The following is a 15,372-nucleotide window of genomic DNA, read 5'->3' as shown; positions in this document are numbered from 1 at the left end:
TCTTAAACCACATATAGAAAAACATTAAAAATCTTTTGACAACTTAGTATTATAGTGCAAGCAATTGATTGGTGTTTGTAAATTTAATACCAAGTTCTAGCAGTAAGAACAGCAAATTCTTCTAATAATGATCCTATATTTAACAAAAATAACAAAAGTTAACCCCCAATGTATTATTTGAATTATAACACTGGGCATATTACAATTTCTTCATGTTCTACCAGACTGGCTGTTTTCCTTTGTTTTCAATTTCATTGACAATTGGAGTGGATCGAAATAAAAAAGAAGTTAGCAAAAGATGTGTTTTTTATTTTAGCGTTTAATAAAACAAACTGAATCTGAAAAGACGCAAGAGACAAACACGGGTATGCTGGCTAATAAAATATTATAAAGCATTGTTAAATGCTATACAGACTGCACAAATAAAAGTGAAAACATCTTAGAAAAACAAATTTTTTAATATCATAAGATTATCAGTTCAGACCTTAAAGCTTAATAAGAGCAATTCTGCATCAATAATACTAAGTACAAACAAAGGTTAATGTCCGTAATATAAACTTAAATATAAACAGAAAATTAGAAAGTGGACACACCCCAGGAATCTCTACTAAAAAGAATCAAGTTTTAAAAAAATTGAGAATATTAAAAACAATGAAAACTGTGAAACTTTCAATTAGTTAAGAGTTGTTTTGAAAATGCTCATTTTCCTTTTATTATTGCACAACAACAACAAAAAAGAATCAAGTAGTTACATCGGACTAGCAGAATTCAACGTAGAGACGGGAAATCATGTTCATCATCGACTTTTGGAGCTATTTTAGGAACCAAATCATGACTAGCATTGTGAAGAGAATTGCCTTGATACTGCCTGTTACTTCCACGAGTGCTGCGACCACCTCGACCACGAATAGGTCCTCGCATGTCCTTAAAATGTATGTCAATGTCCAATACGTGTTTCTGACGGCCTACTCTCTGTGGGTATTCGCTACTATCGAACTCGTATTCATCATCATCTTCCTCTTCTTCGCCTTCTTTCTTTTTTCGGAGCGCATACATTTTCTTCCATTGTGACAGATCCTCTCCTTCACCGGCTTTGCGAATGTTGAAGCTTGGGGTTTGCCTAGGTCCTTTCAATGCTTTCCATTCATCTAGGGTGAGTTCACGTGTTTCCGGTTGCTCTTCGATAACAGGAGTGGTGGTGACTTCTTCAGCGGTCTCTGCAGTATTTTTGGTATTGGTCTCTTCAACCTGTTTCTCCCAACCCAAAGGATTCCACTCATCATCTTCGGCGCCCGTCGTTGTTGGGTTGGTCGATTCTTCCAAATCCTCTTTTGGGTTGCCCCAGTTGCGTGAACCACCACCGTCCTTTTTGTCCGTGGATTTGATTCCAGTCTTTTCTGATCCGGATTGTCTGTCAAAATCTCTTTTGCCTTTTGAAGGATCAAAATTTTGGCGGGGGCCTGGGCGACCCCTGCCTCCACGGACGAAAGTGCTTCCACCACCACGACCACCTCTACCCGAGCGCTGCTTAGTTTCAAAGCCGCCGTCTCCACCAGAGTTGGTCCAATCTGAACGATTATCCTTCTTTTCAAATCGATCGTTCTTTTCATCTTTGTTGTTGAGGTCTGTCTGGCGTTCCTCGTAGTTGTTACGACCCGTATTAGCCCTCTCATCGCTGCGATTTTCACCTGTAAATTTGCGTTCCGACCTTTCACCTTGAGGCTTGGTGAAGGCATCTTCCTTCCCTTTGTGGTTATCAGCATTACTGTGGTTCTGTTTTACATTCTTATTCACCGGTTTGTTTGGTTTGACATGAGTGGCCTCTTTACTTTTGTTTTCTTTTTCGGCCAATTTAGTCTTTTTTCTGGCCTCAAGCTCTTTTTCTCGCATTTTCAGAATCTCCAAAGGATCCTCATCATCAAGATCCGATAGCTCAAATCGGTTGTTTGTAACACGAATTCCATACTGTGTTGTAGACATTTTGTTTAGCTGAAACAAAGGAAAAAGAAAAACGGTTATCATAATGACATTAAACGTTACAGCAGCAGATTTATAATAAAGGTTAATGAGTTAACAAAATAGTTTTACAATCAGAAATTTATCAAACAGTGTTAAAGACCAGAAAAAGAAGTAAAACCTGTATAGGGCCAGCAATCACTAGCTGTTTGTTGACTCCTGAATTTCCCACATTATTATTATTTCAGAGTTAAATATTAAGTTTAATCTAATCAATTTGTAGTCACCAATCAAACCCACGATGATTCAGCAAATTTTGTAAAATATTTTTTACTTCAAATCTTCATCAATAATAATTTGATTTTGAGGCTTACAAGTTAAAAAAAAGTATTGTATTTGTTAAAAAGAAATTGTTCTTGGTAAATTTGTGGGCAATTGATAAAACTGCATTCATTTTGTATGAGACCTTGACAATTATCAACTAGTAACGAAGTAGTTCAAGTTCATATGTCACATGTTTTTAAAAGCAGGTTTTGATAAGGATTTAAGTACTAATTTGAAATTATATTGTTATATAATATTACAGTTTAAGTTTAATAAATCCATTTCATCTTCCGAAGCATTTTATTTGCGTACTAGGTAACAAGTTTTATTTATAGAAATGGTAGGCAATAAATAAGTAATTGTATTCTCATTTTGTTCATTTTTGTACTTATCATTGGTCAGTGGTAGTGATTTTATTGTGTTCACTACGAGCTTTTGTTGAAGAAAATCCCAGAACAACCGTTCAAGAACTAGCAGAGAATCTGTACATTAGCAAATCGACCGTCGCTGACCACCTTAAGACAATTGGAAAAATGAAAAAGCTCAAAAGTTGGGTTCCAAATGCATTAAACGACCACCAAAAAAAATCATCATTAAGTTTGTGCAACTCTTTGTTACCGAAACAGAAACAGAACCTTTTCTTGATAGAATTGCTACTTGTGATGAAAAGTCTCTACTATAACAGCAGGCATTCTGGACAGAGGCTAACAAAGGAGAAGCACCTCATTTACTAAAGCCCCAAACTCATCAAAAAAGGTGATAGCTTTTGAGCTGATTGGCTTCTTGAATCCTGGTGAAACATTCAATGTTGAAACCTATTGCTCTCAAACTAGGGCTGAAGGGGTGAAGCTATGCACCAGAAATTGATTTTATTTACACGACTTATCTTTGGTCAGTTGCAAAAGGCTGATTCTGTTACACGACAATGCTCAGCATATGACAACATGCAAACTTTTCTATCTTGGTTATGAGGTTCTGCCTCAGTCTCCTTCACTATTCCCCAGACCTCTCGCGCCTACCAAATACAATTTTTCAAACACCTTGATGTTTTACGACATAAAAAATTTATTTATCAAATCGTTAAAAAATGCATTTACGTAATTTGTTAATAATAAAGATTCAACATTCTAACCAGAGAGTATAGAGAAGTTGCATCACATTGGGAGAAGTGTATTGAGAGTGATGGAAGGAATTATAATTAACAAAAAATCTTCAATATCATTTAATCGTTTTTATTTTATAAGCGTAAACTTGTATTATTTTCCAGACAACCCAATTATTTGTCTGACATGCACTCGACTTTTGTGTCTGTGTGGGTTGTTTGAGTTCGCTTATTGTGTCCACTACCAACTTTCAGCTAATTTTCTAAATGCATAAACAAGTAACCATTGCATAAAAATCACTGTGACTGATCATTTTATGGAAAATCAATGAATTAATGATAATTAGGTTAATATTTCTGTATGTTATCTTTATACACATAATACCTTGCCTTTTTCTTTTATCCTACCTATTTTTCTCAAATATGTACATTCTTTTTAAAATTATAAATTTAGATACAACAAAGTTTGGTTATAACGATCTATTCCTTAGGTCCCTTGACGATCGTGAATACCACTGTATAACGTATCAAATTTAAATTATGTGAGGCTAATGGGCTAAAAACAACAGTAAAAAATAGTCTATAATGATAAATGTGTGCAATTGATAAGCCCGTTGTGTAATTTGCTAGAGTGACTAATAAAGATTGTGGTCCAAATAAATGCTAATTTCACACGAGAAAAAGCAAGTTTTAGTTAAGATATAAATTATGAGATTTAATCTCGAATTCTGTGGGATAATCATGTAGTTTTGGTAGTATAATTTTGAACTGTCTATCTTCCCATATCAGCTTTTCGCCACTGCTGGGTCTAAGTTGTCAGGGGGGGGGAGTTGTGTTCCTTTTTATACACATAGAAAACCAACTAGAATAAACTGGATGATGGATTCAGCCAAAGACAAATTATAATTTTCTTGAATAGTGCAGATTGAGACAGTGATCTTTGTGTTATTTTCTTGATTCTTTCATCCTTCACCCAGTTTATCACCAAAGACAACACAAAGCTGAAATGCATTTGAGTTAAATCAAAACCTGCACATTCAGACAACCAACTGACAGTTCAACATGTGTTCACCGACCCTCAGTCCAACATCCACTTTCTTCTCACATCATTGCACCAAAATGTTTCTGTCACACAAAAACAGCGAAAGTTAATCTGACCAAAATAATCAAAAAAGACTAAACTATACAATTTAAGTTAGAAATTGATATATATATTTTATGGAATTAATCAAATTGACAAAAAATGTTTAAATATAGAAATATACAATATAAAAAAAATAACTAAATAAAAGCAAAAATTAAAAAAATAAAAAAACGGAAAAATAATTTAAAAATTAAACAATATGTAAGTCATAAAATAGATTAAAAGAATGTTTCATAACATATACCTAAAAAACCTAAACGATTACATTTATTGCTGTGATTCTAAATTTTTAAATTGTCATTGTAAAATAATATAACATTCTATAACATATTTATATAGTAATATTGTAATAATTACTATAATGATTATTAATATAATAATATAACATACTTACATATAATATATTAATTTATTTAATATATTTGTTTAATTTATTATTAATTAATATATTATGTAGTGAATCTGTCCATTCATGTAATTGAGCTCGGCACGTTTGTCTGAGTGAGTGGTTTGTGTCAGCTCTGACAATATATCTATTGCCATTGGCTTTCTGTATTTGCCAAACTTGAGTTTTTGTAATAGTTAAAGTTTATGTATTCAGTTGCTGCCTAGAAGGTGATAATAATAATTGTAAAAAATAGTCTGTGTGCTAATTGTGTGTGAAGTGATAAGGCCACTGTGACTTAAAATGACCTTGATAAAGATAGCCAAGTAGCTACAAATGAGTTCCAATTTCACACCATATAAAAAAGTATCCTTTCAATTAAGATTTAAATTACGAAATGTCTTCTTGTGGTCTGTGGGATGATGACCAAGCAGTTTCATAATTTCCTCTCATTTTGGCCTGCTTAGACTCCCTGCTTTTAGCCACATTAAGGTCTGAGTTATTTTCACAGTCAAATACACTTACAAAACACAAGAATGATGATCAGATACGATCAAGGGACAAAAACTATCAAAACATCACCAAATCTGAACATTGTAAATACTGTGTAGAGATTAGTGACCGTTAATCGATAGTTATTCAGATATCGTGAGATGCGGTCGGGTGTGATGTAGGTTTCAGAAAAACATTTTCTTTATCGTGCCAACGTTTCTATCTTTTATTGAGATCATCTTCAGGGCCTGGGATTTACAAACAATGTTTACATTTAACAATTACATTTACGATGTGGAAAAGTGAATTTATACAATGCAAAATATATTTTATATTCAAACAAAGTACTTCTACTCACTCAAAGTGTTTGTCTTCTGTGTAATTGTGCCATCCTTGTGTATCGTGTTGTCCACATCCTAAATGTAATTGTTAAATGTAAACATTGTTTGTAAATCCCAGGCCCTGAAGATGATCTCAATAAAAGATCGAAACGTTGGCATGATAAAGAAAAAGTTTTTCTGAAACCTACATCACAACTGACCGCATCTCACGATATCTGAATAACTATTGTAAATACTGAATTGTCACAACACCAATATTGTATTGTAACATTGTAAATACCAACATTGTAAATACCACAATTATATTTTATGAGAAAAAATAAAATTGTGTGTCCTTAACTGAATCTAACAGCATTCGTAGTTCTTATACTGCGTTTTTATCTTCATTGTAAGAGCAAAGTAGTGCTAATTTTAGAATTATTTTAGTTTTCAATATTAGAAGTATCAACCAGTTTTTCACTCATGAACACTCTGGATCAATGTCTTGACGAAAAAAAATTCAGTTGTTACTGCCAAGCTTTCAACCAATTTAAATGATCAGGGCCTGTAGTAATTTCACATTATGAAAAACAATTGCTAAATCAATTAACAAATATGTTTTTCGTACTGGATATTTATACTTGTTTGTTAGGCATGTATGTTACTATCACAAAGAAATGAATATCCTTACAAGCTATTCACTAACGACCATTATCGTTGGAACAAACTAACTTAAATTACGGATAGCCAATGCTCACATACAACAAAACACCGGTGGTCGCAACGGTTTAGACGTTTAGACAACGAATGCAGTACCGCTGGATGATGAGTGTTAAGCGCTGTGTCAACGCCTAAACCATTGCAGCCACCGACGCCCCCCCGAACAACAACACCTTCTAACATTGCAAAAAGCCAAAATGTTTCCGACATACACAAATAAAGAGTATCTACAAACCAAAACAGTTTAATAGTTATTCTTAAGTGTAATATTACAGTATCCAACCGCTTTATTTTAATAATTCATTTTTTTATTTGTGCAATAGGATTTTTAGTGTCGTAAATTCCGACCGGATTTCGAAATAAAACGAAAACGCCAAAGGACACGGCCATTTACGGCAATGATTCGCAACCGTGACTAAGCCAAATTACGCATTATTTCCAGAACAGGCGTAGAGAAGAAAACATTGAATTTCGAATTAATAACTCGTACGTTAACAATTTAAAAATTATCATAATTAAAAATAACGAAAAATTGATAAATAAAAAGTTGGCACACCATGTGGTCCATTGTCCGCCCGGCGGATAGTTTGTTCAGTCGATAAAATACAACGGAAACCAAAGTTTGTTTACAAGGAGAAACAATCGGATTAAAATGATAAGGCGCTATTAAAATAAATAAATAAATAAAAGGGGAATGATTGTCAAAAAAAATAAATCTAAGTAAGAGGTTCGCCATGTCCGACCACATGATAGGGAAATATTTGAAAATGACATGAAAACAAGTGAATAACTGCTGAAACAATTTCTGTTTAAAAAAAATAAAAAACTGGTTTTAAAAACAGAACAAAAACGATGAAAAAACGCTTGAAAGGCTTTGGCCGGCTAATGTTTCGTTTAGAGGCTATAAAACCTAAAAGTGGGGAAAAAAATTAATGAAAATGTATTACCTTAGCCTTGAAAAGTTTTCAGGCGTAGATTGTAGTTGAAAAAAGGGAAGTTTTAATAATAATAAGGCTGGACGCTACACAGTCGGCGGTTTGTCGTTGGAGAGGCTCGGTTCCATTTTGTCGGTCGTTTCGAGTCGAGAATGAGAAGGGGAGAAGCTGTAGACGCAAGAGAGGCTGGTCACGTTCATCCCTCCAACATCTTTTACTTTCCTTGCTTCTCTTGGTTCGCCACTGGCCTTCTCCGGTTTATCAACGAGGCAGTTCGACCGCCATCCCGCCGCCTCGTTCAAATGTCCGTTGTCGAAATTTTCGCTTTTGAGCTTTCTGGGAGTCGGTTGAAATGGAATTTTCCGCAATTTTCACAATTCCTAAACGTATCGGGGCCTTTTTTCGAGAATCAGTTTAGCCGACAATTTGTATGGTTTGAATCGAAGTATGAGGACACTGCCGCGCGCATTTAAATTAAACCAATGCTTACATGATTTCGCAGAACAAAACAATGCTCAATAATACAATCTCACGCTCATATTCGAGGCGTATTTTTTTTAAACAAGACCTTCACGCCTTTAATAAAAAATCTGAACAAAGAAGAAAAACTGTGGAAATTTGGAAAACACTAATATACGAAAACAATCCAAAATGTTACCAACGCCCTCCACCCATCGGTACAGCAACCGGCTTCACATGTGTACCTATGTCAATCGGCCAATTTTTTTCCCACTTATTTACAAATGAGAAATTATTACTCAAAATCCCTTATTTAAGAAAAACATGTAAACTTCTTCTTTTGTATTTACTTATACAATTTTTTAACAGCCAGCAATCGGAGTTTTTTAATTTTTATTGCTTATTTGGAGATCGTGAGATGGTCTGGTGTGACGTAGGTTTAGAAAAACATTTTCTTTATCGTGCCAACGTTTCGATCTTCATTGAGATCATCTTCAAGGCCTGGGATTTATAAACATCGTTTAATTTAAACAAATACATGCAGGATGTGAAAAAATGAATTTGTACAATGATAGAAATTTTAGACAATCCAAGTCCTCAAATCATCAAACACTTTCACAAATACTTTTCAATCATTGTACAAATTCATTTTTTCACATCCTACATGTACATGTATCATCCTCTAGACTATAAAAGAAATGTTAGAGAAGGAACAGAAAAAAAATTATCAAGTCTTCGAAAGTCTAAAAATGAGAAATCTCTATAAACTTATATAAATGACCATAATTTCCAATAAACCGCTAGTAATACAAAGGCGATGATAACCGTTGATGTTTCTCGCATAAAAGAAAGAAAAAGTGGAGTGAGCGTGTTGTTCAATCTTTGTAAAAAGATAGTTCCTACTCACACTTAGTGGGTAAAATTTAATTGGAGTTTTTTTTTTGTCTTTATGAGTATTATTATTTTTAAGTGTACCGTACTTCATATTTATTATTCAGAAATTGTGAGATGCGGGCTGGTGTGATGTAAGTTTCAGAAAAACATTTTCTTTATCGTGCCAACGTTTCGATCTTTATTGAGATCATCTTCAGGTCTCTATAAAGATCAAAACGTTGGCACGATAAAGAAAATGTTTTTCTGAAACCTACATTACACCAGACCGCATCTCACGATTTCTGAATAATCATCGACTAACGGGCACTAATCACCACACAGTACTTCATATTTTTAAATTTTTTATGCAATATACTTTTTTGTTTGTCGAAGTAGTAAGGAGCAGTCAGAAATGAAGTATTTTAAACAAGCACTTTTTCATTTTTTTTGCAGACGTTTCGATCTTTATTCCGGTCATCTGCAGGTCATAAAGTGTGGTGCTATTCTTGTGATCACAACAATTTCACTCGAAACAAGCACAACAAGAATACCACGACACTTTATGTCCTGAAGATGACCCGAACAAAGGTCGGAATATCGGTAAAAAAAAGATGAAAAAGTTGTTTATCTAAAATACGTCATTCCTGATCGCCCTTCACTCACGAAAAGCGTAGTCTACACGAGCGGGATTTCCTCGAGGTTCGGCCTGAACGGTGCAAGACCTTGAGGAATTTCTCAACGTGTGTGGCGGCGTCCTTCAGGCCGCGATGGGAGGGAGAGACCCAAAATCCCGGACAAAAATCAATTCTTTTTCCTCCTTGAGGCCAGTTTATACAGGTCTCTTGATGACAGACGGCCTTGAGGATTTGTGAAGTGCCTATTTCTTCATGTCTCGAGAATTTTTAACAGAATTTATACAAATGTACGAGAACGAACCTTGCTTGTGGCAAGTGAGTTCAAAACATTACCACGATAGAAATAAAAAGGAGGTCTCGTACGCGAAACTATTAACAAAATTGAAAGAAGTGAACGCAAAGGCAACAAAAGATGATGTCATTAAAAAAATAAACAATATGAGAAGCGCTCTCCGAAAAGAAAAGAAAAAAATTAAGGAATCACTGAAGTCAGGAGCATCTGCTGACACTGTGTACAAGCCTAAGTTGTGGTACTTCTCACTGTTGGGGTAAGGGCTTGTTGATTTAAAAACATTAATTCATGAAGTCCTAATATTATTAGTATATAAAGATTTATTATTATTTATTAATATTTAAATGTCTATTTCTTTTTAGTTTTCTGTGTGATCAAGACATTAACCGAACTTCTCAATCAAACGTGGACACTGATGATGATGGCATAGATGAAGAAAATACTTCTGAGACAGATGTAAGTACTATTTATTGTATTAGTTACATAAAAATCTTGTAACAAAAAATAATTAGGTTCGGTCTCAAGTAATTGTGGAAATCTTTTGGGAAAACGAACAGTTTAGTAATTAGGTTCTTGTGGGAAAGCCCCTCTCACTAGCACCATACACTTCTTTTGCACTTTTTCTAGTAGACCCACCATAAAAATTATAAGGCACTTAGAAAGGCAAGTAGAAATGTGAAATTTGGTACAAATGTAGGTCTTATATAGCAAAAAAGGTACAAATCTGAAAATTGCAATTTTTGCAAAAATTAGTGCCTCTGTAAGGGGGGTGTAACCTTATCATAAAATTCCATATCAATCGCATAGCAGCGGTTAAAAAATAAAACGATACTTACCTTTTTTACGCCTTTTACATTACAGAACAACTGGAGTAAGAGATAAAAACATACTTACAGCTAATGTCGGATCTGTGATGTTCTGTACAGAAGGAGATTTTTTTGATTGCACATTATTATATAAATTATTACATTCCTTAACTGATCGCCAATTAACTGAATTAACTTTCATGCTCAGGTTGTATAACATTCTCCATTGATTGCTATAGAACTAATTATGCCAAATTCAGTTTTATACCAAAAACTTTTATACAAAGTTAAACTCATTCAAAAATCTAGATACATTTAATGTTTTCAGTATTAGAAGTATCGACTGCTTTTTCACTTACGAACACTCTGGTCTTGAAGAAGAAGAAAGCAGATTTAGTTGCTAATGCCAAGCTTTCAACCTGTTTTAAGGTATTATTTATAATTATTTTATTTTATAAAAAAAAAAAATATGTCAATCTGTTGACATATTTAAGGTTGTTTGGCCCTGATGATGATGACCTTAAAATAGATAAACTAAATTTGTTTTCTTTTTCTTCAAGACCATACTTTGATAAATTTAATGTCAGTTTAAGTACATTTAGGCAAATTTTATTTTACAAAATTAAATATTGTACCATTAATATATTTAATTAATATTGATTTTGATTATAATTTTAATTTAAAATTACATAGTTTTAATACAATTGTTTCAATTAATTTTAAATAAAAAAAAAGTTTTTTATTTTACATTGTTAAATGTATATACCGTTATAACCTTTATACTTTTATTATATACATTTGTAATTGGGAAACCAAAAAATAAATAAATAAAACGATGAAGCACTTTCCATTTAAGTAGAAATGGGATATTTAGTTCTATTATAATAAGTAAAGGTAAGAATCTGAAAATCGCAATTTTCTCAAAATTAGTGCCACTCAAGGGGGAGGGGGTAGTCTCATCATCAATATGATCCTGATGACCAGACATGAGTTGACCCTACTATGGTAGATAATTAAAAGAATTCCGTGCAATTTTTGACATTTTGGTAGGGATGACACTCATAATAACATATGATTGAGATTACTTTAAAAATAAGTTGACAAATTGTTGTTATTTGAAGAAAAAAAAAAACTCAAAATGGGGGGGGGGAGAGATAGATTTAAAAAATATTGGTAAGCTGAGGATCTTTATCTGAGACAGTATGATTTTCCAATGTATTTTTAGTGGCCAAGTGATAAACTGAAGATGGCAAATTGCTAAAATGCATTATCATAATAAAAAATATATATATAAAAATAAAAAAATACACATTAGGTTTAAGTATTTACTTCTTGCCATAAGATTTACAGTAAGTTATGAAAAGTTGTAAATTTTAAACTTATGGAGAAAAAAAGAAAGAAAAACCTTAACTAGAGGATGTAATTATTTATTATTAAACCGGGATATGCTTTAGTCCCTTGTGTTTGTATTTTTCATATTGCAGGTACTTCAAAGTATAATTGGTAATATCTGATATATATGTTCTCACGCACTTTTTACTTTAGTTTAAAGCTCTTGTTGGTCTAATCGCCACTTCGTTTATCTGTAAAATATCATCCAATTTATAATACGTATTAATTAAAAATACCAATAATTATAGAAATTATTACGGTAACGTGTATTGGTGTGCTCAATATGTACTCGAGAGATGCAGCTACGTCATGTGGCGTTATACTCGGATGCTTGTCAAAAACAAGTTTGTCCATATCTATGCCTAGAGATGATTTGAGTATTCCTGTTTTCACAAGACCTGGACTAATACTCTGTAATGAACAAAAGTAAAATGATTAATTAATAGTATTGTAATTTTGTATGTATAAAGCATAATTTATGTATCATACAATTGACTAAAAACTATTTGAATAAGAAATGATAGAATTGTTTTTTTTTAATTTATATTTTATTACTCACTGTGATTCTGATTGGGATTTCAATGTCAATTAATTCTTGTCTCAGACCTTCTGTAAATGCTTTTGCCGCATGTTTTGTAGCTGCGTAGAAATGAAACGGGGCATAAGTAGGAACAAAATTTGCTAAATTACTACAAAAAGAAAAAAAATTAAAATGGCCCTAATTTTTTTTCAAATGAACATTTTTCTACCTTGTAATGTTAATTATTTGCCCTTGCTGGTTTTTGGTCTTTCGCATTAATGCTACTGCTTGGACTGCACACAAACTAAACGCGATGACATTTACGTCCAAAAGTCGTTTCCATTCGCTTGTATTTCCACCTAACAAGAAAACAAATAGCCCAATGTGAAATTTTTAAAAAACTTTGCCAGTTTTTACAGCAGACATACTCAAAAGGCTTAAAGTTCCACCGACTCCAGCATTGTTGACCAGTAGATCAATTGTGTTTAGGTTATTCTCAGCCCACTGAAATGCTCGGATGACCTGATCCTCATCGCACAAGTCAACCATCAGAGGATGAAGCCTTTGCCCTTTCGCTGAGATCCATTTGCCGGTTTCATTCAATTTCTGAAATAAAACATGAAATTATTATACTTTTTTGTAAAGTTTACCATAAATTAGAATACCTGAAGGTTTGTTATGTCTTTATCAATCGAAATCACAATTAGACCCCAATCGAGGAGAGATTCTGTTATGGCGAAACCGATGCCTGAATTCCCTCCAGTCACTAGTGCAACCCGGTCAACCCATTTCTCCATCTGTGATAATAGTCAACAATTATCTCAATATTGCAGAAATGTATTTTAAATCTTAAATTAGTCTAAAAATTCAACAAGATTGAGATAAATATATGGACCAGATAATATAAGATAAATATAAGCTATCGGTAGGCAATGTTGAGATAGTTTTCATTGGCTTGCAATTATTCTGTTGTTTTAGATAGACCAAAATCTCTATTCTGTTTGTCATGCCTGATTTTACCATTGGGAACCAGTAGAAGAGTTTAATTTTTGATTTATTAAAATAAATTAGTACTTAATTAATTGTACATAAATTTATCTTGTTCTGCTTTCACCAGGTTTTTTCTTTCTTTATGATTATAAAAAACAGATATATTATTATATTTTATTGGCATTTCATTATTTTTAATTAATATTTTATCAGTAATCTTGACTTCAAGCTGACGGGTTTTCCATTGCTGTAAATACTTGTTTTTTTAAAAGGATGTGGATTTGGAGTTACTAAATCTGCACATGCATATACATAAAAATGTGCTGAGTTGAACCTATTCGCTTCTCATAGTCCACTGGCATTTCCAGCTTTTTCTATTTACAGTAAATTGCTGACAGACTCGAGACCCACCTCGAGTGTTGGCAGTTCGGGGCAGACCTCATTCTTATCCTGTCCAGCCACCTTGGTTGAGATCTGGGGGGGGGGCTGTCAACAGCTACGTCAATTTAGCACTCACCGCCTGTAGTTCCAAATCCATTCATACTCATGTTCATCTTAAATACACACTCCAACTTCCAACTTCACTCCAATTCAGTTAGGGTGGTGGAGTACTTGATATTCCTCCATCACCCTTTACACGTATTATACGACTACCCTAATTGATGGTTAGACTGCTAATGACCCCCTCACATCATACATTACTAGGTATATAATGTTATTATTATATACAATAGAACAACCCTCTTTCCTCTAAGAATTGAAATAGAGGACCCAAATATGCGCTGCCCTGCTCAAGCACAATTCTCAAATCGGGTGGCATTCCTGCATGCTCTTTGTATGAAGCCAAGGAGTTGCATCCGTTGATTAGGTGCGACACATTGAGCAACCATCCTCTGCATGCCGTACACGTGCTTTGGTCCGTGTGGTTTTTTTAAAAGGTTATGTTTTGTATATTATATTATTGTATAAATATGTATATTGTATTATTTGTCAAATAAAGTATTTATTATTTAATTTGGTGGGGTAATCAAAATATATTTTGTAGATTATTTTTCAGCAATAATTGGTCATTCGAAAACAATTAAAAAAAGAAAATGAATTGCGTGAACGAGATTGGCGACACGATTTTGCCACATCTTTTTACTATGTACTTGCAAAATTGTGTTTCACAATCATATTTTTCTTAAGTTGTCTATCGTGTATGCCAACTAGTCACGACATTCGCTGTTTCATCTCTTCGGGTTTCACAATTATTCTTTTTTTCCCCCATCTGGACTTTTTAAGAAAAGTATTCCGGCCTAGCTTGGAATGTAGATTCCAGTATGGTCAATATAATGTGGTCGTTTCCGATCGATTTGTTCTATACTCGCTGGTTTGGCACGTCAGACCCGTTTTGGCCAAGTAGACGAACACAATTCTCACAATTTACATTTTTCTTTCTGAAAAAGTTTATAGAACGACAAATTAGACCATTTATATTACATCAGGTAACAATAAAATTGTCACTTACAATTTCAAAAATATTCAACGGACTAATCATTATTTATGATCTTCGGCGTCTTGTTGGTCCTTACAAATAGACGGAGGACGAAATATCAAAATCAAATTGTCCTTATATAACCCTGTGAAATAGTGATAGTAGGCATTCAATTATTACGACACCCAAGAAGCGAGTTTTGATAGAAATTTCATAAATTGAAATAAGACGACCAAGAAAACCAATGGTCGGCACGTGGCCGAAAGAAATTTGGGTTATTTGTTCAGGCTAAGCTCTCTCTTTTCAAACTGTTTTGCAGGCACGAAAAACCTTTCAAGTGAACACAGCAGACTTAGTGGATAATGGTCAACACCACTAAAATTACCGATGACCCTTTCCTAAAATCTGGTAGATTTCAGAATTTCGTTTGCAATACCCTTTACTACCTTTTTTTGGTGGAGAGAAGTATAAAGTCAAGAAAAAACAAAAGAATATGGTACAGAGTAAATAAATCATAGTTTGGGATGGTTAGAGTAAAAGGGTAAAATGC

General features: G+C 33.5%; 3 protein-coding genes across 3 annotated transcripts in view; 1 reads left to right on the top strand and 2 right to left on the bottom strand.

The window, feature by feature from the left end:
* Window positions 1-288: 288 nt before the first annotated feature.
* LOC106662800 (plasminogen activator inhibitor 1 RNA-binding protein-like) lies at window positions 289-7,932 on the bottom strand. The gene is made up of 2 exons (XM_014387149.2): window positions 7,391-7,932; window positions 289-1,989 (listed from the first exon to the last, which is right to left on the bottom strand). Exon 2 carries the CDS (start codon window positions 1,978-1,980, stop codon window positions 769-771), a length of 1,212 nt encoding a protein of 403 aa, XP_014242635.1. The 5' UTR covers window positions 1,981-1,989; window positions 7,391-7,932; the 3' UTR covers window positions 289-768.
* Window positions 7,933-9,305: 1,373 nt separating this feature from the next.
* The window catches only part of LOC106662925, a 14,639-nt gene continuing 8,572 nt past the window's right edge, over window positions 9,306-15,372 (top strand). The window contains exons 1-2 of the mRNA XM_024225284.1: window positions 9,306-9,893; window positions 10,000-10,093. Of these exons, the coding sequence (XP_024081052.1) occupies window positions 9,598-9,893; window positions 10,000-10,093 (390 nt within the window). The 5' untranslated portion in view covers window positions 9,306-9,597. The remainder of the gene's footprint in view (window positions 9,894-9,999; window positions 10,094-15,372) is intronic.
* Window positions 11,855-15,372, bottom strand: part of LOC106662924 (dehydrogenase/reductase SDR family member 11-like) — an 8,090-nt gene continuing 4,572 nt past the window's right edge. Inside the window, exons 2-7 of the mRNA XM_014387378.2 lie at window positions 13,021-13,152; window positions 12,784-12,961; window positions 12,585-12,714; window positions 12,395-12,524; window positions 12,094-12,246; window positions 11,855-12,026 (exon numbers count right to left, since the gene is read on the bottom strand). Coding sequence (XP_014242864.1) covers window positions 11,985-12,026; window positions 12,094-12,246; window positions 12,395-12,524; window positions 12,585-12,714; window positions 12,784-12,961; window positions 13,021-13,152 — 765 coding nt within the window. The 3' untranslated portion in view covers window positions 11,855-11,984. The remainder of the gene's footprint in view (window positions 12,027-12,093; window positions 12,247-12,394; window positions 12,525-12,584; window positions 12,715-12,783; window positions 12,962-13,020; window positions 13,153-15,372) is intronic.

This window comes from Cimex lectularius, unplaced genomic scaffold (assembly GCF_000648675.2).
Source record: "Cimex lectularius strain Harlan isolate CLEC.00 unplaced genomic scaffold, Clec_2.1 scaffold45, whole genome shotgun sequence".
Lineage (NCBI taxonomy): Eukaryota > Metazoa > Arthropoda > Insecta > Hemiptera > Cimicidae > Cimex > Cimex lectularius.
The sequence above is the reverse complement of the archived record's forward strand: the minus strand, read 5'-3'. Positions and strand labels throughout refer to the sequence as shown.